Source organism: Gorilla gorilla, chromosome 6 (genome assembly GCF_029281585.2).
Source record: "Gorilla gorilla gorilla isolate KB3781 chromosome 6, NHGRI_mGorGor1-v2.1_pri, whole genome shotgun sequence".
NCBI lineage: Eukaryota > Metazoa > Chordata > Mammalia > Primates > Hominidae > Gorilla > Gorilla gorilla.
Window position 1 is genome coordinate 49,474,356 of NC_073230.2, and position 21,957 is coordinate 49,496,312.

Here is a 21,957-nt window from a genome sequence, read left to right on the forward strand (position 1 = left end):
CAGTTGTAAGGAGGTCCACGGTCATGGAAAAGAGGATAAGTTTCTATATGCCACCAAGTGGGAAAAATGGAAGTGAGGGAAAATATTTGATTAATCAAAAAATTTTAGTTTGGATACCTGCTTTCATAGTAATTGTTGCTGTGTCATTAAACATACAGTTGCTTAGGAAAAGAGAAGGAAATAGGTGACTTTCTAATGTTAGAGTTAGGCTGGAACTGAGTGGTTGCTAAATTCAACTGCCCTGACAATGTGGGGATTTCCTGTCCATTAGCAGCGATTGCTATTTGACATATGTTTCTGGTGCCCATTAATCTGCACTGTAATGGGTCAGAGGCAAAAATGGGGGATTCAGAGGTACTAGGTGGCTCTCTTAATTTAATAGAACTCAATGCTAAGGACGCCTCCATTTGTTAATAAGTAATCAAGTCATTGGCTACTTTCTGCTAAACACTAGACTATGATAGTGATCTTAGACCCCGGGCATTCTAAACCAGGCTGGCAGGAGGGTGGTGGTGGAGGTGATGTGAGGTAAGCCTCCTAGAGGAACTGTCATCCAAACAATCTGAAAATTGAAACATTATTAAAGGCAGCACTAAGGGTGGTATGTTGGAGTTGGGGCAGGAGCACTTAAGGCAGAAGGAACAGCAGGTGTCACTGCCTGCAGGTGAGAAAGGGGGTGGAATTCTCAAGGCCTTAGACCCCAGAGAACAGGACTGGGCAAGAGCTGACATTCAAGGGAGGAACAGCATGTACAGAGCCCAAAGTCCCAGGCACTTTCTGTTGGATACTGAGCAATAGGAACTCAGTAAAGGACTTTCAAGAAGAAGTGATGTGATCAGATCCACCTGTGGGAAAGATGCCTTTAGCTGCTTCATGGAGAAATGACTGGAGAGGAGGCCTTCCTTAGTGTTGCAGAGGCAAAGTAAAGAAAATGCTGCTGCAGTGACCCAGCAAAGAGGTGATGGCGGAGGAATCAGGCTGTGACAAGGGAAGAAGAGGCTGGCTCAAGTGTGTCTGGACTGCACAGACTTACACAGCGAGGTGGGGCCAGGGGCTGCATTTTTGTCTGAGAATAGTATTTCCTTAGCTTTCTAGAGCTTACAGTGTCTTTTTGTTTATGTTATCTCATTTGACCTTCCTAAACCTGTGAGATAACAGGTCAAATGTCCTTATGTCATTCCCATTTTTATAGAAGATGAAACTGAGGTTAAGCAATTAGTCAACAGACACAGACTCGCAGGCCCTCTTCATTCTAAAGCAAGGGTCCAAAACCTTTTTTCTATAAAGGGCCAGAGAGTAAATAATTTAGGCTTTGTGAGCCAGGCAGTCTGTTGCAGCTACGCAGTCCTTGGTTATTATAGTGCAAAAACAGCCATAGGCAGCATGTACAGAAATGAGCATAACCATGCTCCAACAAAACTTTATTTACAGGCACTAATGTTTAACTTTCAGGTAATTTTCACATGTCACAAAATATCACTTTTCTTTAACCACTTAAAAGTATAAAAGCCATTCTTAGTTTGCAGGCAGTACAGAAACAGTTTCAGCCCATGGGCTGTCATTTGTTGACCCCTATTCAAGAGGGTCTATCACAGAAGACTCCTGCTTGCCTGAAATTTGCGAGTGCATGTAAATGTTGGAATTAACAGGTGTCCCTGTTTTCTCTTATGCTGTCTTTCATCTTCAGGAACAGCCAGGAAGACGCTGCACTTCGAGATTTCCAAGGAAGGCAGTGACCTGTCAGTGGTGGAGCGTGCAGAAGTCTGGCTCTTCCTAAAAGTCCCCAAGGCCAACAGGACCAGGACCAAAGTCACCATCCGCCTCTTCCAGCAGCAGAAGCACCCGCAGGGCAGCTTGGACACAGGGGAAGAGGCCGAGGAAGTGGGCTTAAAGGGGGAGAGGAGTGAACTGTTGCTCTCTGAAAAAGTAGTAGACGCTCGGAAGAGCACCTGGCATGTCTTCCCTGTCTCCAGCAGCATCCAGCGGTTGCTGGACCAGGGCAAGAGCTCCCTGGACGTTCGGATTGCCTGTGAGCAGTGCCAGGAGAGTGGGGCCAGCCTGGTGCTCCTGGGCAAGAAGAAGAAGAAAGAAGAGGAGGGGGAAGGGAAAAAGAAGGGCGGAGGTGAAGGTGGGGCAGGAGCAGATGAGGAAAAGGAGCAGTCGCACAGACCTTTCCTCATGCTGCAGGCCCGGCAGTCTGAAGACCACCCTCATCGCCGGCGTCGGCGGGGCTTGGAGTGTGATGGCAAGGTCAACATCTGCTGTAAGAAACAGTTCTTTGTCAGTTTCAAGGACATCGGCTGGAATGACTGGATCATTGCTCCCTCTGGCTATCATGCCAACTACTGCGAGGGTGAGTGCCCGAGCCATATAGCAGGCACGTCTGGGTCCTCACTGTCCTTCCACTCAACAGTCATCAACCACTACCGCATGCGGGGCCATAGCCCCTTTGCCAACCTCAAATCGTGCTGTGTGCCCACCAAGCTGAGACCCATGTCCATGTTGTACTATGATGATGGTCAAAACATCATCAAAAAGGACATTCAGAACATGATCGTGGAGGAGTGTGGGTGCTCATAGAGTTGCCCAGCCCAGGGGGAAAGGGAGCAAGAGTTGTCCAGAGAAGACAGTGGCAAAATGAAGAAATTTTTAAGGTTTCTGAGTTAACCAGAAAAATAGAAATTAAAAACAAAAAAAAAAAACAAAAAAAACAAAAGTAAATTAAAAACAAAACCTGATGAAACAGATGAAGGAAGATGTGGAAAAAATCCTTAGCCAGGGCTCAGAGATGAAGCAGTGAAAGAGACAGGAATTGGGAGGGAAAGGGAGAATGGTGTACCCTTTATTTCTTCTGAAATCACACTGATGACATCAGTTGTTTAAATGGGGTATTGTCCTTTCCCCCCTTGAGGTTCCCTTGTGAGCCTTGAATCAACCAATCTAGTCTGCAGTAGTGTGGACTAGAACAACCCAAATAGCATCTAGAAAGCCATGAGTTTGAAAGGGCCCATCACAGGCACTTTCCTACCCAATTACCCAGGTCATAAGGTATGTCTGTGTGACACTTATCTCTGTGTATATCAGCATACACACACACACACACACACACACACACACACACACACACAGGCATTTCCACACATTACATATATACACATACTGGTAAAAGAACAATCGTGTGCAGGTGGTCACACTTCCTTTTTCTGTACCACTTTTGCAACAAAACAAAACAAACAACATTAAAAAATTGAGAACAAGTATGGAAAGAATGAAAGATCAAGGAAAAAAGAATACCAAGTTATATTTCGTTAAGGTGCTTATGATCTTAGAACTATGCAACCTAATAGGTTTGAAACTGTTTACCTGAGAGAGAACAAAAAGAGAGACTTTTTTGTATTGGAAGTAATCTGATTAATTTTTATTTTCTTCAAGGAGAGATACTTGAAAGGAATATGTTTGTCCATCTGTTGGATCCAAACATTTCTATATTTTGTAAATGTTGTTGTTGTTTTTTTTTTAATCGTTTACTATTTGCACTACAATGGTGTTTGACCTGTCTAATCCTTATTTAACAAGTATTTTCTTTGGTTGGGGGTGGGGGTGGGGTTTAAGAGCTGCACTTAATGTGAGCTATAAAAGAACTGCTACAGCACACAAAATAGCTATTTTTATTATTATAATTATAATTATTATTATTATTTTGTACCTTAAAAAATAGACACATACACCAAAGACATTTGTGTGAGCCTTTAAACAGTCTGTCTGTGGTTGGTATCATTCACCATCAATGAGTCAGGGGTTGGGATTCAAGGTTGAGTAGTGTGGATTGTGTTCAGGCTTAAAAGACCTGAGAAGTTTGGTTTTTGACTCCTTTTACATCCATGAAACAGGACATTTCATACTGGATGTACAGTAGTTGTACACTGTTGGATATCAAGTTCAATCAGATTCATGGAACTACATGCTTGTATGTGTATATATACATTGCTTGTGCATATGCATATCTGTATGTATATATACATGTATTGTACCATGTCCATACACATTTTAAGCACTTCAGGCTGTCATTTTTTAATGTTCTTAAAGCAATGAATGTTTGTGTGCAAAACACAGTATTTTTAAGAAGGATAGGCTATAGTTTTTGCTTTTACTCTGAACTAGGTGGGCACATTTCAAAAATTCGGATGGGAAAAAGCCTGGAAATTCCAGTGACTATTCAGCAAGGCCCTCTTTCGTTGTACAGGGATCAAATTTCCTCCTCTTTTTTGTGCCCCCTCCCACTTCTACAAGTTATCCCCTGTGGGGAAAACAGGATGATAATCAAAACTCTGGGCTGATGTTTTTCCAACTTAGTGTCTATTGGAATCAATCTTAAATCAGAAGCTTTTTCAGAAAAATAATATTTAGGCCAGAATTAGAGTTGAGTGTATTTTTTAAAAATGATTAAGGCTTGGTTGTGAGAAATATTACCTGTACCAGCTGGGAAAAATAATATCATCACTAACTAAAAGATAATTAATTTGGGAGAAAGTGTTAAGAGAGGGAGAGTAAGGAAGAGAACAGTTAAGAGGAGGCAGAGGTGAGGGCAGTAGTAAAAATCTTGAAAATTTTAATTTATAGCCAAAACTCTTCATGTGTAAATTTGTATTGATTCAGATGCAGAAATGAAAAAAAAAAACACCTTTGTTTTATAAATATCAAAGTACATGCTTAAAGCCAAGTTTTTATCTAGTTTATTCTAGTATTTAGCTTGCCTGGAATAGCTAATAAATTATTCATGTATGTGCTTTTGAAAATCCAGAGCCCTATTTTTACACACTTGTGTGAAGTTGGCAAACATTTTGAAAAATGGAAAAAAGTTTCTAATAATTGGGAACAATTACATTAATTAATATTTTGTAAAATATTGAAGCTTTTAGCCCTATGTCAATTTGTAGATTAAAATAAATTAATTATAGGAAAGGAAGATAACAGTGAGAAACCAAACATTACAAAAGGTGGTTTAGCTCTCCTTGAAAAATATACTAAGTTGGTATACTATAACACTTGGCTATATGTAGGCAATGTCACTACTGGGCAAATACACTTACTGTGTTCTACAGGCCGCCCTTTCTTATGCAGAAAATACAATATGCACTGCATGAGAAGCTTGAGAGTGGATTCTAATCCAGGTCTATCGACCTTGGATATCATGCATGTGGGAAGGTGGGTGTGGTGAGAAAAGTTTTAAGGCAAGAGTAGATGGCCATGTTCAACTTTACAAAATTTCTTGGAAAACTGGCAGTATTTTGAACTGCATCTTCTTTGGTACCGGAACCTGCAGAAACAGTGTGAGAAATTAAGTCCTGGTTCACTGCGCAGTAGCAAAGATGGTCAAGGCCATGGAAAAAGCAGAAATTTACCAAGAAAGCTGATACCCATGTATAGTTCCCACTCATCTCAAATACATCTGCTATCTTTTTAAGCTAAGTCCTAGACATATCGGGGATAACATGGGGGTTGATTAGTGACCACAGTTATCAGAAGCAGAGAAATGTAATTCCATATTTTATTTGAAACTTATTCCATATTTTAATTGGATATTGAGTGATTGGGTTATCAAACACCCACAAACTTTAATTTTGTTAAATTTATATGGCTTTGAAATAGAAGTATAAATTGCTACCATTTTTTGATAACATTGAAAGATAGTATTTTACCATCTTTAATAATCTTGGAAAATACAAGTCCTGTGAACAACCACTCTTTCACCTAGCAGCATGAGGCCAAAAGTAAAGGCTTTAAATTATAACATATGGGATTCTTAGTAGTATGTTTTTTTCTTGAAACTGAGTGGCTCTATCTAACCTTACTATCTCCTCACTCTTCCTCTAAGACTAAACTCTAGGCTCTTAAAAATCTGCCCACACCAACCTTAGAAGCTCTGAAAAGAATTTGTCTTTAAATATCTTTTAATAGTAACATGTATTTTATGGACCAAATTGACATTTTTGACTTTTTTTTCCAAAAAAGTCAGGTGAATTTCAGCACACTGAGTTGGGAATTTCTTATCCCAGAAGACCAACCAATTTCATATTTATTTAAGATTGATTCCATACTCCATTTTCAAGGAGAATCCCTGCAGTCTCCTTAAAGGTAGAACAAATACTTTTTATTTTTTTTCACCATTGTGGGATTGGACTTTAAGAGGTGACTCTAAAAAACAGAGAACAAATATGTCTCAGTTGTATTAAGCACGGACCCCTATTATCATATTCACTTAAAAAAATGATTTCCTGTGCACCTTTTGGCAACTTCTCTTTTCAATGTAGAGAAAAACTTAGTCACCCTAAAAACCCACAAAATAAATAAAACTTGTAGATGTGGGCAGAAGGTTTGGGGGTGGACATTGTATGTGTTTAAATTAAACCCTGTATCACTGAGAAGCTGTTGTATGGGTCAGAGAAAATGAATGCTTAGAAGCTGTTCACATCTTCAAGAGCAGAAGCAAACCACATGTCTCAGCTATATTATTATTTATTTTTTATGCATAAAGTGAATCATTTCTTCTGTATTAATTTCCAAAGGGTTTTACCCTCTATTTAAATGCTTTGAAAAACAGTGCATTGACAATGGGTTGATATTTTTCTTTAAAAGAAAAATATAATTATGAAAGCCAAGATAATCTGAAGCCTGTTTTATTTTAAAACTTTTTATGTTCTGTGGTTGATGTTGTTTGTTTGTTTGTTTCTATTTTGTTGGTTTTTTACTTTGTTTTTTGTTTTGTTTTGTTTTGTTTTGCATACTACATGCAGTTCTTTAACCAATGTCTGTTTGGCTAATGTAATTAAAGTTGTTAATTTATATGAGTGCATTTCAACTATGTCAATGGTTTCTTAATATTTATTGTGTAGAAGTACTGGTAATTTTTTTATTTACAATATGTTTAAAGAGATAACAGTTTGATATGTTTTCATGTGTTTATAGCAGAAGTTATTTATTTCTATGGCATTCCAGCGGATATTTTGGTGTTTGCGAGGCATGCAGTCAATATTTTGTACAGTTAGTGGACAGTATTCAGCAACGCCTGATAGCTTCTTTGGCCTTATGTTAAATAAAAAGACCTGTTTGGGATGTATTTTTTATTTTTATTTTTATTTTATGTCTTATTTATTTTCCATGATCAACTTTGCACACATATTGACACATCCTTTGCTGGGTGATAATTTTGTTTTTACTGTAATTATCCAGAAGAGGATGAGAAACAGACTGAATGTGGGAGATAACAAAAGCTGGAGTGAGAGAGCTCAAGTAGAAAAAGAATAGATTTTGCCATGGCAGAGGCTGGTAATGGGCTGCAGATGCTTGGATCAGCAATATTTATATTTTATTCTTTTGTTGATTTCCCATTTCTTCAAGTGTAGTGGCAACTACTCACAGGAAATAAAGAGATATTCATTCCTTCCCTCCCTCTTTCCTTCTTCCTCCTTTCCTTTCTAGCTAGAAAACTGGAAATGCATGGAGCAACTAGAGCTAGAGAACTATATACATGGGGAAAAATGTACTTAGTCTTATTACCGGGACCAACAGAGTTGGAATTTGGAATTACAGAAGTAAGGTCAAACATTAATTGATAGGTCGACCTTTTCTTCTATAATTTTTCTCTATTATCTGTGCCCATCTCAGAGTTTATATGGAGAAAGTAACTTCCAAAACTGCTCATTTGGATGAGGAATGTCCCATGTATGGCCTCATTTGATATTCACATATCATTGTTTTAACTACCCTGCACAATAGGTGTTATTGCTGCTTTTACAGATGAATCTGAGGCATGACTGAGTAACATTAATTGGAATTAAAATTCCAACCCAGGTCTATATTCAAATCTAAAGTTAATTTTCTTTTTGTTCTTCCATAATTGCATTTTTCTGTTAATTTTCTTATGTAGTAAAAAAAAAAGGGGGGTGAGTGGATTGAGTGTTGGAGTCACTTCTAACTTTTTAACGCAGAGACACTTCATACTCACCAGATAGTTCACTGGCACTTATCTTGAAGTGAAATGCCAAGTTCATGTAAGTTTATCCTAAACGCTTTTTACTTTAGTAGGAAAGTTTCTATTTTCAAATTAGAAAATGGGAATTGTTAGTTTTGCTTTATATTTATTACTTCGTCTTATCTTGCTATTCTCATATTTTGCTAGGGGTAATCCAAAGTACTTTATTTTACTTTGTGGACAGTGGGACATTTGTGTGTGCATGTATGTGTGTGTGTGCCTGCAGGTACATACATGAGCACTTGCATTAGCCTTTATTTCCTGCCAAGTTTAATAATGAATACATTTTAGGGATGAAGTAAAAACTTCACTGAATTATAAACGAGTAACCTTGTAATGAAATTTATATGGATATTATCATAATCCAGGTGAAAATTACTGAAAGAAAACAAAGTTAAAGTCAGGTATAGAAAAATACTTTGAATATGCATACATATGTATATATATATACACACATATGTATACATGATATATATGATTATGTGTGTGTATATATGATATCTGTACACATATATATGGGACTGAGAAAGAGAATGTGTCATCATTTAAAATCAAAATCCATTTCATATAGGAGTTTAATCCTTTCTTAGAAAAAAATTGTCTGAGGAGTTTTACAAACTGAAAAAGGGAATAGAACAGTGTAATAATTCTTTTTTTCTATCAAATCAAGCACCAGCTCCTTTAATAGAATTCCAGTGTTTCTACATTAATCCACCTTCAAGTCTTCTTTCAGCCATGATAAGTCAGGATTCATTGGAAATTCTCCATTACACCCTTTTAGGCTTTTGTTAATTGTTCTGTAATTAGTGCCTACAGTAAGAAAAATAGGAAAGGCAAACTGTTTGTCCACGAGCAAAGAACCACAGAGCTGTTTCAGGCTTCTTAGAAATGAACAATTACCTCATTTGATGATATCCAATTTCAAGAAGAGCCCATAATTCTGGGTGTTCTACCATGATTTCAAATGATCTCAGCAGATACCAGAGAAGCATCTTTCTTGCAGAAAACTTGTCAGTTGAAATCTGGAGATGGCTTTAGGAAATATTAGGCCAACTGAGTGAACAAAAATGATGAAGAATGTTTTTTGGTTTAGCTAACTTCTCTTCAGGAACACATCAGGGGACTTGTTGAGAGAAGGTCCCATCATTGTTGGAAAACAGCAATGAAAAAGCCACCCAGGGCTAGAGTTAATGTCCTGCTGTAATTCTTGCTGTCATGGTGGTGGTGGTGCCTGCATCACTGTTATATAGGGGACCCAATGTTCTAACACGAATACTATAATGTAGCAACAAAAGTTCCCATGGAAAATGCCTTTCATTAATGAAGTTTTATCAACATGGTTGAGTTCCACAGCCAAAAACCATTTAAAAAGTTTGGTACTTACATGGGACAAAAGCAATCATTAAGGGGAAACTCTTCCATTGTGAAAGGAAGAAAGGAAAAAAAGAAAGAAAGGGGAAAAAAAGACAAACAGTGCTAATCTATGCCAGAAACAGGCAGGCCTAAGGCAGGAGAATGACAAAGCATTGTGCTTCAAAGTGTTTATTGTGTTAAAGCTTCCAACCACTTTGAAGACAACCATCAAACCCTCCTAAATGAAACCAGGAAGACCTCTTGCCATTGATGTGACAACAAATGTTTGTGTTTCATGGCTGATCTACTTATCCCTCAAAGACTCTAAGTTGTCAGTACATAGGATATTTTTTAAAGATAAAGCTAATTTTCCATCTGAGTAATCATATCCTAAATGTGATCTAATTGCCAACCAGATGAAATGCTTAGGTTCTATCAGTGGCATACATTTAGTAGCTATTAATATACCAAATATTATGGGGTTCGCACTTCTGAAATCAACTAACTTCTATGTTCTCAAAAGAGTGAATTTAAACCAGTCTCCATCAGATCATGGACTAGCCCATACTGCCATGAAGTTACTAATGGCCTCGGATTGAAAACCCGGAGTAGGCAGATAGAGTCCTTTCCTTTTGGGCTTTGGATAAGATATGCATTACAATTTAAAATCTAGCTAATTGGGCTGATTGAATCATTAATTTAACAGCCGTATGAAAACATTCTGGGGACTTAAGAGTGATCTACAAGCTAAATACTGCCAAGGTTAACAGATGGGGTGGCTTTTTGATTGCCTTAAAGCGGGATGGACAGCAAATGTTAGCTGGTCCAACCAATGTCCCCAGCAAGCCAAGTGTCAGCAGCTTCAAAGAAACAAGACAAGCTTGTCTTCCTTTTCCCAAGACAGCAAGTTCCCAGTCCATCACCTGACCACCCCAGCTTACTCCTGCTATTAGGCATCACTGGTGAGTGAGAAAAGGTGATAGGTGAACAGCTTTTATCTTTGGGCTTTAAACATTTTACAAAACAGGGTATGTAACCTTAACCCATTATTGTATTGAACAAGCACACATTTATGATTCTGACTCAATTCATCCATCACCCAGAAGACTGATTTTTAAAGTAATAAGCCCAGAATTGATAGTAGATGGATTAAGCACTGGAAGTAAATTTTATGGAAAAAAATCCCTGTAATAAACACCATTCAGATGATCATATATGGGAAAAAAGTAGATGCAATCTAGGAGCAATGAGGTCAAGATCAAATGCCTTTCTCTATCCTCTACTGTGACTTAGATGTGTCACGGAATAGTCTGATGAAGGCATGGGCTGGCCCTTGGGAATCAAATTGCTTGAGATTTCGGCCAGGTGTGGTGACTCACGCCTGTAATCCTAGCAATTCAGGAGGCCGAGGCGGGTGGGTCACTTGAGGTCAGGAGTTTGAGACCAGCCTGGCCAACATGGTGAAACCCCATCTCTACTAAAAATACAAAAATTTGCCGGGCATGGTGGCAGGCATCTGTAATCCCAGCTACTCAGGAGGGTGAGGCAGGAGAATGTCTTGAACCCAGGAGGTGGAGGTTGCAGTGAGCCCATTGCACCACTGCACTCCAGCCTGGAGACAGAGCAAGACTCCATCTGAAAAAAAAAAAACAAACAAACAAAAACCAAACAAAAAACCCAAATTGCTTGAGGTTTTGTGTTGTTGTTTTCCTGAAGGAGTAGGTGCCAGGAGAAAATAGGGTAGGGAAAGTCTCATCCTCCACCAGTCAGGCTTCAAGGACTTATGCCCAGACCAGTGGAGAGAAGGGCTGCAGGCAGCAATGGAAGAATCCTTTTACATCAACAACTCAATGTAAAGGGGGCACTCTTGGTCCCCAGGTAACAAATTGTGATACTCTGTGGAAGAGAGGAACATTTTCTCTGATTTTGCTTCAAAGACAGCATCATGGATGCTGCATGAAAAATAGGCCAACAGCTTTGGGGGATCTGGGAGAATGGATCTTCCCCAGTTTTTGGCATTCACAAGGTATTCCCTGGAAGTAGTGGTGGTGTGATGGATCTCCGTGAGAGTGGGGCCCACATGAGATGCCCGAGGGTTCCCAGACATAAGCTTAGGGATGGGGTATGGAGCTGACTAAGGTCTGTCTTTGAGGCAGTGAGGCAAGAGCTAATGAAATTGGGTCCATTTCACTTAGTATAACCTTGTCTGCTTTTACAGACTTGTAAGAGTGGAAGGAACTCCATTTACTGTAGACTCGCACACAGTGACACAGAAAAGTGTGGTAGATCCTTAAGGAATGTTAGTTGAACCCAAATTCAAAAACAAAAGTTACAAAAGAATTTGTCTTACTAAAGGAGATCTTTACAAGCAACTGATTTTTTGACAATTTGAGTGATGAATCTTAGTCAATTTGAGGGAGATTTTGTGTAAAAAATGAAGCTCAGGAAATAATATCTGAATTATCGAAGGAAGGAGTTAGACAAAGTTAGGAGCCAGCCTTGAAAACAGTGCCTCCCGGACTAAGGTAGCTGAGAGACACTATTTACAATGTGTATGAGTATACCACATATTTATTTTAAAAACTCCTATGATGGTGTTATGTGCTGGGCATTGTTCTGAATGTTTTAAGCCTTATAAAAACTCTAGGAAGTAGAGCTTCTGCCCTTGGCTTTTTCAAAGGTGGATCTTAGCCACCATTCCATAGGTTAGAAAAACAAACTGTTTTGGCAAAGAGTAGTGCAATAACTTGTCCAAGGTCAAACACCTATGATGTGACAGAGCTGGGGTTCAAACCCGGGGAAGCCCTTTACCAGCCATTGAACTTCAGCCATGTGTCCTACTACAGTCCACCATGAGCATGATTCCTGCTCCTCCATAAGTCTGCTGATATCACAACTGTGTCCTTCCACTTTACTATATGATTTGCATATTTATAGCTGATACAACCAACTACTTATCCGGCTGGTGATCTACAGAGAGGAGACACTAGCGAGGAGGAAAGAATGCTGTATCATGAGTCAGGAAATCCAAGCTTTATCCTTTCTCAGTCACTAAATAACTCTGTCATTAAGTTATATTTACATTTTTGGTTTCAATGTCCACATCTATAAAAAAGGCCAAGTGAGAATCTCTCAAGTGTGATTCAGCCTTAAGACACTAAAATGCAAAGTAGCTAGACATGGATAAGACATGGATCTCTTGGACACAGCTTCTGCATCTTCCTTTGTAACAGATCTTATCACAAGGACCTACCTAATCATCAGATATATTTTTAAATGGACTGTTACTGTGTGTTTGACGTCCCAATAAGTACTTTTTGTCGTAACAGCAACAACAGTAAAATATTTGACTTCAATACTTGCTGTAGGACAAAAACAATTGTCAAGACCACTCATCCAAGTTGACTAGAAAAATTACTGCCGAATAACCCATGTTGCTTTTAAAGAAGAGACTAAAGCAAAGAGATGAGGTTTGGATACACGTGTTTCACACTTAGTTATGATTAGACAGATATGTTCAGATACAGCTTTCTATTTTGTTTTGGGCATGTTGTCCAGCTATCTTTTGCTTGCATTTCTATATTTCTGGGTTTGTGTTTCACTTTGCACATGATTGGATTTTAATCTCTTTTCTCTTTCACTCTCTTGATAGAGTTTCTGCTTCTATGTTTTTCTTTTCTATCATTTTTTGTATTTCTAGAGAGCATTCTTTCTTTGGCTCCTAAAAGCCAGAAAGGAAGGTCATTAAGAGTAAAACTACCTGGGCAGGGAAAGTTTCAGATGGGACTTCATTCTTTAGTGCAGAAATTCTCCAACTTCAGTGTGCACAGTCATCTGGGAACCTTATTAAAAATATTAAAAATAAATATTCCATGCTTCACCCACCAGAAATTTTGAGACAGTAGATCAGGAATAGGACCAGAGAATCTACATTTTTAGAGAAGTTCTGGAGTACAGACTTAGTGCTTTTCATTTTAAAAATCATTCAACAAGTAAATAGAGGAGCAGGCCTCTGTGAAGATGAGGTTTTTGTTTTTTGTTTTTGCCAAAAGGTAAAGACAGACCAACTAGAAAAACTGAAAAGTGCCATACCGTATTGGTGACCGTGAATTCTTCTTTGGAAGCAAATAAATGGAATGTTAGTATGAACTGGCCAAAAGCCACATTTGTTCACATCTGGGTATTTCCTCTGCTCAGATAGTCTTTTCCAGGTTCATGGATAAGAAGTATGAGCACATAGTATAATAACTGCAGAAGTAGAAGTAACAGATTATTTACTTTGATCTAATTAAAGATGCATAGGGTTTTAAATGGTATGTTTAGGGCTTAGTGATATATTTCCACCTCTGTTTTTTCTTTAGATATAAGATAAAGACAATTTTATTAATTGTATAACTTTATCTTTGAGAAATGTGAACTTAGTTTTATATGCCTGGTTAATATGAAGCATTAACATTACTAGAAATTGTGTACACATGAAGAAGTAGGAGATGTGTTGTGTCCTGGAGTGAGTACTAAATGTATTTCTTCCAGGCTGTCTTTTTACTCAACAATGTGACCTTGAACTAGATGCTTTGATTCTAGATTTATTCTTCTGTAGGGCAGAGCCAATTATACCTATTTTTCTTATGTCCCTGTGGTGCTTAGAGTGAGCTCATGTCAAACCACTTTAGTAATTTAAGAATCAGAATAGTGATGAGTATACTCCTTTTATTTCTTTAATCCATAAACACAATTTTCCAGGCCATTGATTTGTTTCTAATCTTTACTTTTCTAATTCAATGGCTGAATGTTGTACCCAAACCACCTCAATGAACCACTGAGCAATGAATTTATGATAAAGAAGCATAATCTGTTTGATACATAGTTTTTTTTGTTTGTTTTTGTTTTTGTTTTTGTTTTGAGACAAGGTTTCACTCTGTCACCCAGACTGGAGTGCAGTGGTGCAATCTCAGCTCACGGCAACCTCTGCCTCCCAGGCTCAAGTGATTCTCCTGCCTCAGCCTCCTGAGTAGCTGGGATTACAGGCACGTGCCACCATGCCTGGATTTTTTTTTGTTTTTTTAGTAGAGATGGGATTTCACTGTGTTAGCCAGGATGGTCTTGATCTCCTGACCTCATGATCTGCCCGCCTCACCCTCCCAAAGTGCTGGGATTACAGGCATGAGCCACCATGCCTGGCCCCCACCGGGCTCGTTTTTGTATTTTTAGTAGAGATGGGGTTTTACCATGTTGTCCAGGTTGGTCTTGAACTCCTGACCTCAAATGATCCACCCACCTCGGCCTCCCAAAGTGCTGGGATTACCTTTGTAAGCCACCATGCCTGGCCTGATATATAGTTTTCAAAGTATGATAAATACACTATTTTCAATGTAGTTCTTAAAGAATGATAGTGACCATGTGACACAACCTTGGTTAAGCTGTATTTCTGATCGCACATTATTTTAAACGTTGAAGGCTGTATTTTCCATAGTGTTTTCAAGTAGAGCCAATCTCAAAGTCTCTTTGGATTGTTATGCTACACATTTACCATGTCACTCTAATGTAAAGTCATTGGAAATGCACTTATTGTAAACCTGTCACTTCCCGGAGACCTACAACAAAAAACTTTTCTCCTTGAAAAGGTAGAAGCGCCCCTTTGGCCCATTGAGAGGGTACATGCTATTAGAACAAGTGAAGCTGAGTTAACTGTCAGGAGAGGAAAGCATTGGTAGATGTTTCTAATCATTATAGTTATACATGCTGTAATGTTTGGCTTCCACATAGTTTTTTTTCTTAGTGAGTGAATTTAAAAATAAGTAAATAAAATTAAAACATAATGAAGAGAATAGCTTCCTAGTTAAATAATAACAAATTTCAGGTTAGCCAGTTAGCAGCTCTGTGGCATTAGACAAGTTATTTAAATTCAATAACCATTTTTCCTTCTCTTTACATTTGGAATAGAAATGTATATTCTTGATAGAGCTATTTGAAAAATTTCAAGTGGAAAGACATCTAAATAGTGGAGCTTAGTGTTTGACATGGTGAGTTCGCCATCAATTCCTGCTAGAAATATTTAATTATATTGATAAGGCTCCAATCTCTAAGAATATTCAGAAATACCTCCCTCGATCATACCCTGGGCCCAAGCATTCCAAGACACTAGTTTTGACAGTGGCCTCTTGGGATGTTTTAGGAATAGATGTGGCTGTTGTTTACTCTCCCAAATGTGGTTGTTAATAAATCATAGAGTTGTTTTTGACCCAAACATCTTTCTTTAATAATCCTACTATAAATATTCATTTGAGCTTAGGTTACCTCTTGAGGTAACAAATTCTATTAGTTTAACATATAAATTAAAGTAGCAGCTAATTTATTTGAATTGATAGAAACTGAAGTGTCTCTTGTAAAGAATGCTTATTTTGTATATAATTGAAGAAGGGTCTTTTAAATACTGAAAAAAATAGTGGGCTAGCTACGGTGTCTCACACTTGTAATCCCAGCACTTTGGGAGGCCGAGGTGGGTGGATCACTTGAGGTCAGGAGTTAGAGACCAGCTGGGCCAACATGGTGAAACCCCTGTCCCTACTAAAAATACAAAAATTTGCCGGGCGTGGTGGCATGCCTGTAATCCCAGCTACTCGGGGAGCTGAGGCAGGAGAATTGCTTGAACCTGGGAGGCAGAGGTTGCAGTGAGCCAAGATTGCGCCACTGCACTCCAGCCTGGGTGACAAGAATGAAACTCTGTCTCAAAAAAAAAAAAAAAAAAATAGTGTATGTGTGGCTCTAAGAAGTAGAAATCTGACCAAGCAGGTTTAAATAATAAGGGCATTTGTTGTTCATGTAGTTGAAGAACAAATTTTCAGGAACATTGTAATCACGGCACCAGCTCTATGATCTTATAGTCTTCTGATAGCTCCATTCATCAGTATTTAGACTTTTCATCAGGCATATGATCACAAAAGGACCCTTAGGAAAAACCTGAGCATTATTCATCTTCACTTGTATTCAGGATAGATTGCTTCTGTTAAATCAAATTTAGCCTAAAGCTGCCTCCTTACATATTTTAAGTTCAGCCTGAGGGTTTCTCTGTACATCATGAAGTATTGTAAGTGGAGGGGCAAACAGGTGGTAGCCTACACTTGTGCCAATCGCCGAGTTTTGGCCAATCGAATGTGGACAATTGTTTGAACTGTGTTCAAACAAGGTAAATGCCAAACCATAACCAATCCAGTTGTTTCTGTACCTCACTTCCGTTTTCTGTACATCACTTTCCTTTTTCTGTCCATAAATCTTTGTCCATCATGTGGCTGCGCTGGAGTCCCAGAGCCTACTCTGGCTCAGGAGGCTGTCAGATTTACGAATAGTTCATTGCTCAATTAAACTCCTTTAAATTTATTTTGGCTGAAGTTTTTCTTTAAACACTTCCCATGGCGTTCTTTTAAAAGCAAGGAAAACATTTCACAAAAGTTACTGGTAAGTCTTCCCTAGTCACTTTCTGCACCAAGTTGGCACAGACCAATCACAAGGACAGGAATCCATGATTGACTAAGACAAATCAGAACCAACTTCCAGAGATAGGGTCAATTCCCTAAATTGCTTTGCTACTAGATAATGTGAGACTGGATAGGGTGAATGATAGAGAGTCAAACATCACAAGTGCCAGAATTTTATTTTAATATACTTGAGGGAACTCTTTGTACAGTTTTCCTATGTTCTATATCCTTAAATTGACAACACCGAACATAATTTTGCCTTAGTTTTTGGATGATGATTCAGAAATTGTTCAGGTATAATCTCAGTCACTTCTATTTAATGAGGCAGGTCTATCTTTTCTTAAACTAAATAGTTTCTGGATCTTTTTGAATTCCAGGACTACTCTTCTAAATACTTTGTCTCTTCAGTCACTGTGATGCTAACAACTTAAGTTCCTGTGATAGATAGCAATCTCCTTCCCAATTTTACTTTGCTATGGGAGAAAATATTATAGGAAACCTCTTAATGGATCCCACTTAATTTACTTTGTGATTGATGGACGATTCTGATTTCCATATAAAACACATTGCCTGATGCTCTCAGAAGATTGAATATGTGCAACTAGTGAGTCATTCTGTGCATTTTTGCTCTCACTGGTTGAACTGTATGCTTATTGAGGGTCAGGCATCTTTGTTCCCAAACGTGTTTCTGCCAGTTGTATTTGGGAGTGTATCCCATAAAAATTTAAGAAATCAAAGAAAAGCAAAACAAAAGTTAACAAAAAAGTACATTGTATCTATAAGAGTTAAAGGAAAGTCACTAAAACAAAACCAAAAAAAAAAAAAAATGGCCATAGAACAGACAGCTATAAAATGAAAAACACTAAATATAGAAAGGTTCTACATACACAGGTTTTTGCAGGGATCTTTAAGTTTGTGTTCTGCTTAAAGAATCCCAAACTGGACATTGTAGAATATGCATTATAAATGTGATTCATACAAGAAAGATAATGGCAAACTCTGATCAATAGATCTACTCTCGAAGAAAAAGCCTTGGCCATGAATCAAAAGCTTAATGAATGAACATGCAATGACATATTTTAAGTTAAAACCTAATGTTAAGTGTATATATTATTTTGTATAATTATCCTCTTTAACTAACTTTTATTAACTAACCAGCTTCACCTCAGCCAAGAAGACTCATGGTATACTGGAAGGGTGAAGTAGAAAGTGTGTGTGTGTGTGTGTTTACATGTGTGTTTGTTGGTAAGGGATGGTTGTTGGGATTTAAGAGTCAGAATGCTAAGTCTTTATCCAATGTCTAAGTCATTTAGACTTTAGACAATGTCTAAAGTTAATGAATCAAAAATCATATAAATATACATTCTTTAGCACTTAAAAATAACTACTCAAAAAAAGCTAAAAGTGTTGAAAAATATTCATCTTTGGAAAGTGGGGTTATGATAGTGGAGGGTGGGCTACATATAAAGGCTATTGTTTTCACTATGTGCTTATTGTTTCTGAGATTTTAATGATGTATAAATTTTACTCTTATAAATATCAACACATTAAACAGGAGCATCTACCAGTCCTGATTTTGCTGTGGCAGCCAGTCTCTATCTAACACAGCCTCCACAGATATTGGCTTCCTGTATCACACCCATGTGTCCTCCCCTCCCACATCTCATGTCATATCAGGTTGGTATGTGTGGCCATTAAGATGCTGCAAAGGATGGCAAGTCAATTCTGAGATTAGATTAGAAAAGACCCTGTGGCTTTGTCAGAGGCAATGGAACCAGAGCAACTCCATTTTGAGTGAGTGCTAGGGCAATGGGGATGAGACGTGCTGGGCTGCATTCTCAGAAAGTTAGGCATTCCTGGACTCTAGATGTTTACAGTTAAGGGAACAAATTAATGACGTTTACTTAATAGACCCAGACTTGGGAGTGTCCAGATATCCGGATACCTGGATGACAAAGGCATTCCTAATTTTGCTTTAAAGATAATAGTATTGAATCTTGCAAAGTATAGTAATTAAGACAAGTAATCCTTTATCACAAACTCTTGTAGCAGAGCACGTCTCCCCATTTAAATAAGCATTGTACCTAGGGTAGATGCATTCCTCCTGTTACTTTCAGGAACACTCTACTCTGTCTATGGAGTAGCTGTTCTTTCACCACTTTACATTCTTAATAAACTTGTTTTTAATTTGCACTGCAGACTCGCCCTGAATTCTTTCTTGCGCGAGATCCAAGAACACTCTCTTGGGGTCTGGATCGGGACCCCTTTCCTGTAACAGCTTCTGTCTCCCTCTTTCTCTCTCTCTCCCCAAGTGCTCCTTCAGGGGGAAGCCAGATGCTGTCTTATGAGAGGCCTTGTGGAGAGGCACCTGAAGTGAGGAACTGAACCCTCCTCCCAAATCCTTTAAATCTCATTTCTTATTTGTAAATTTTAAATAATAATACCTTCCTTGTGACTTATTGTAAAGTTTAGATATAAAGTATTTAAAGTTCAAGATATAGACCCACAATCACAGTTGACCTTATCATTCTAAAGATTTTAATTATCGATATATTTCTTAAACTTGCCCAAGTCATTCAGCTTGCATGTGGCGGACATACGAATCTAGAACAGAAGTCCATTATCTGGGGTGAGTACTGTGGAATTGCATGCTTCCAGAAAAGGCAAGATAGAGAAGAAAATAAATATTGTGTATATCAACTCAGACTGATGAGAATGGAGGAAATAACCTACTAGAAGGCTTTTGAACAACAGAGGAGCTTGGTGGCACGGTGCGGGCAAGAGGAGAGGAGTCAAATGTGTGAGCATGGATTAGCTTTTTATTGGAAATATGGAGAAAGGTCTTCATGTCTATCATCAGAAGAAAGATCAACCAGAAACTTCCTAGAAATTTGAACCAGAGTCTCAGAGTCTTCCAGGTTTGTAGTAAGGCAAGTCAGGGCTGGTGAAATTGTTAAAATTGAGCCAAAAACAGATGACAGGTTTTGGTAGGAAGTTAGAAGCGCTCATTTTGACTGGAAGGCAGAAATGAAGTAAGTTTAGAAAACAGATAGTGACTCCAGCAGTGAGAGATTAAAGGCTAAATGAAGAGAACAGAGGACAGGACATGGAAGGCCCAAAATGAAATGCTTGTTCTGGGTCTTGTGACCTGAGAATCAAGAGACTGGTCATTTTAAGGAAAACAATTTCTAAAATGTGGCAAAAAAGTTAGTTGTGCATTTGAACAATTGCATGAGCTGGATAGGATGAACACTGCTCAAGACTTGGGCAGAGGAATCTGATGTCGGTGGTACAGGATTTGGGGGAGACCATTTTCCTTTCCCTGCACTTGGTCAATAACCATGGTTCACTCTGGTATCCTGAGATACCAAAGCCTGATTAGAAAAAACAGGCTTTGTTGGGCTTTTTTGTCTGTGTATGTTGTTGTTTCCAGATTGCCAACTTCTTCAGTTTCAGGTCTCAGATCTAGGAAAAAAACAAACAAACTGAGAGAACTCACCATTATGCTGTTCCTCTTGTCGTAAGGTTCCAATAGTTCTGCATCCTTTTTTTCCATCCTTCAAAGTCTTCTCGAGTTTATTTTATACATAACATCCAGGGTTTTTAGTTCTACTTAGTGGGAGGAAGAGGAAAAAGTAAGTCTACTCCATCTACCCAGAAGTAGAATTCTGCTCCTCTGAACAGTATTTTAAATTTCTTGTTACCATTCTCAAATCCATATTGCTCAAATAGATCTGTTCCAAAGAGCTCTGGCAAGTGAGTTTGCGTTATTGAATGTTTTCACCTGGACAGACCATGAAAAGCTCAAATTAAACATAAATGTACGGGCTCACTCCTTGCTCCTTAGCACCTTAGCACTCCTCCTCTTTTTACTCTATTCTGGTTATTATTACCACACGGCCATCCAAGCTGGAAATCAGGAGCTATTCCTGTCTGTCGTTCTTTCCCTCACCTGCCATATCTTAGACAGCTAAGTACTAAGCTGTGCCCACCTTTCCTTTCTTACCCATTACCTCTGTGGGTTTCAGCATATTCCATCTCCAGTAATTTGTATGATCTTTTGTTCTAAACATTCTCCTCTTGCATGTTTGAAACTTAATGTGACCCTCACTTTTCTTTCTTTTTTTTTTTTTTTTTTTTTTTTTTGAGACAGAGTCTCACTCTGTCACCCGGACTGGAGTACAATGGTGTGATCTTGGCTCACTGCAACCTTCACCTTTCAGGTTCAAGCGATTCTTCTGCCTCAGCCTCCCCAGTGAGTAGCTGGGATTACAGGCACTCGCCACCATGTCCAGACAATTTTTGTGTTTTTAGTAGAGGCGAGGTTTCACCATGTTGGCCAGGCTGGCCTTGAATTCCTGACCTCAGGTAATCCACCCACCTCAGCCTCCCTAAGTGCTGGGATTAAAGACGTGAGCCACCACACCCGGCCCATTTTTCTATTCATTATTTTTCCACATTTTTTCTGTCCTGTATGGTTACTCACCTTTGCCTATACCCAAAAGTTCCAAATGTCATCAACTCTATGATTGACATCTCTCCCATCAGCACCTTCCTATCTATTTCCACTCTCATCATCTGGGTCTTAAATACTAACAGAGCTGTACTCATATCCAGGTCTGCATCCCCTCGCATCTGTGTTATTGCAGTTGCCTCCTAATTGATCCTTCCTCCTCCAGTCTGCATCAATCTTTCATGTACACTGTCTGATTCATTTTCTTGAAGCAATGTTTCTCAGTGAGGTTCTCCTGCTTCAAAACTTCCAGTGGCTCTTGATTACCAGTAGAATTATGTCCAGGGGTTTTAGTTTGATGCTGGAGATTCTCCATGATCACATCTTTTATGTTGAGTTTCTCTTCTGAGTTTTGTTCATTTCTCTCCCCCAGACCCTGTCGGCCCTTTGCAGCAACCCCAGGCAGGTTATGAATGATCAGCTAGCTCATCCTGAACCAATGCTTTAATTCAAGGGCAACACAGATTAGGTTGTTTGGTTTAGTACTTCTGGCCTTCACTGCATGAGATGTAAGGTGAAGGAGGGAAAAAATATAACAGAGCAAAGATGAGTGATGTGAAAAGATGTAGATTTTTTAAAAAATC

At 38.6% G+C, this 21,957-nt stretch overlaps 1 protein-coding gene across 1 annotated transcript in view; it reads left to right on the forward strand.

Moving 5' to 3' along the window:
* The window catches only part of INHBA (inhibin subunit beta A), a 17,993-nt gene extending 10,876 nt beyond the window's left edge, over positions 1 to 7,117 (forward strand). The window contains exon 3 of the mRNA XM_004045337.5: positions 1,688 to 7,117. Coding sequence (XP_004045385.1) covers positions 1,688 to 2,580 — 893 coding nt within the window. The 3' untranslated portion in view covers positions 2,581 to 7,117. The remainder of the gene's footprint in view (positions 1 to 1,687) is intronic.
* The last annotated feature ends 14,840 nt before the right edge of the window (positions 7,118 to 21,957 follow it).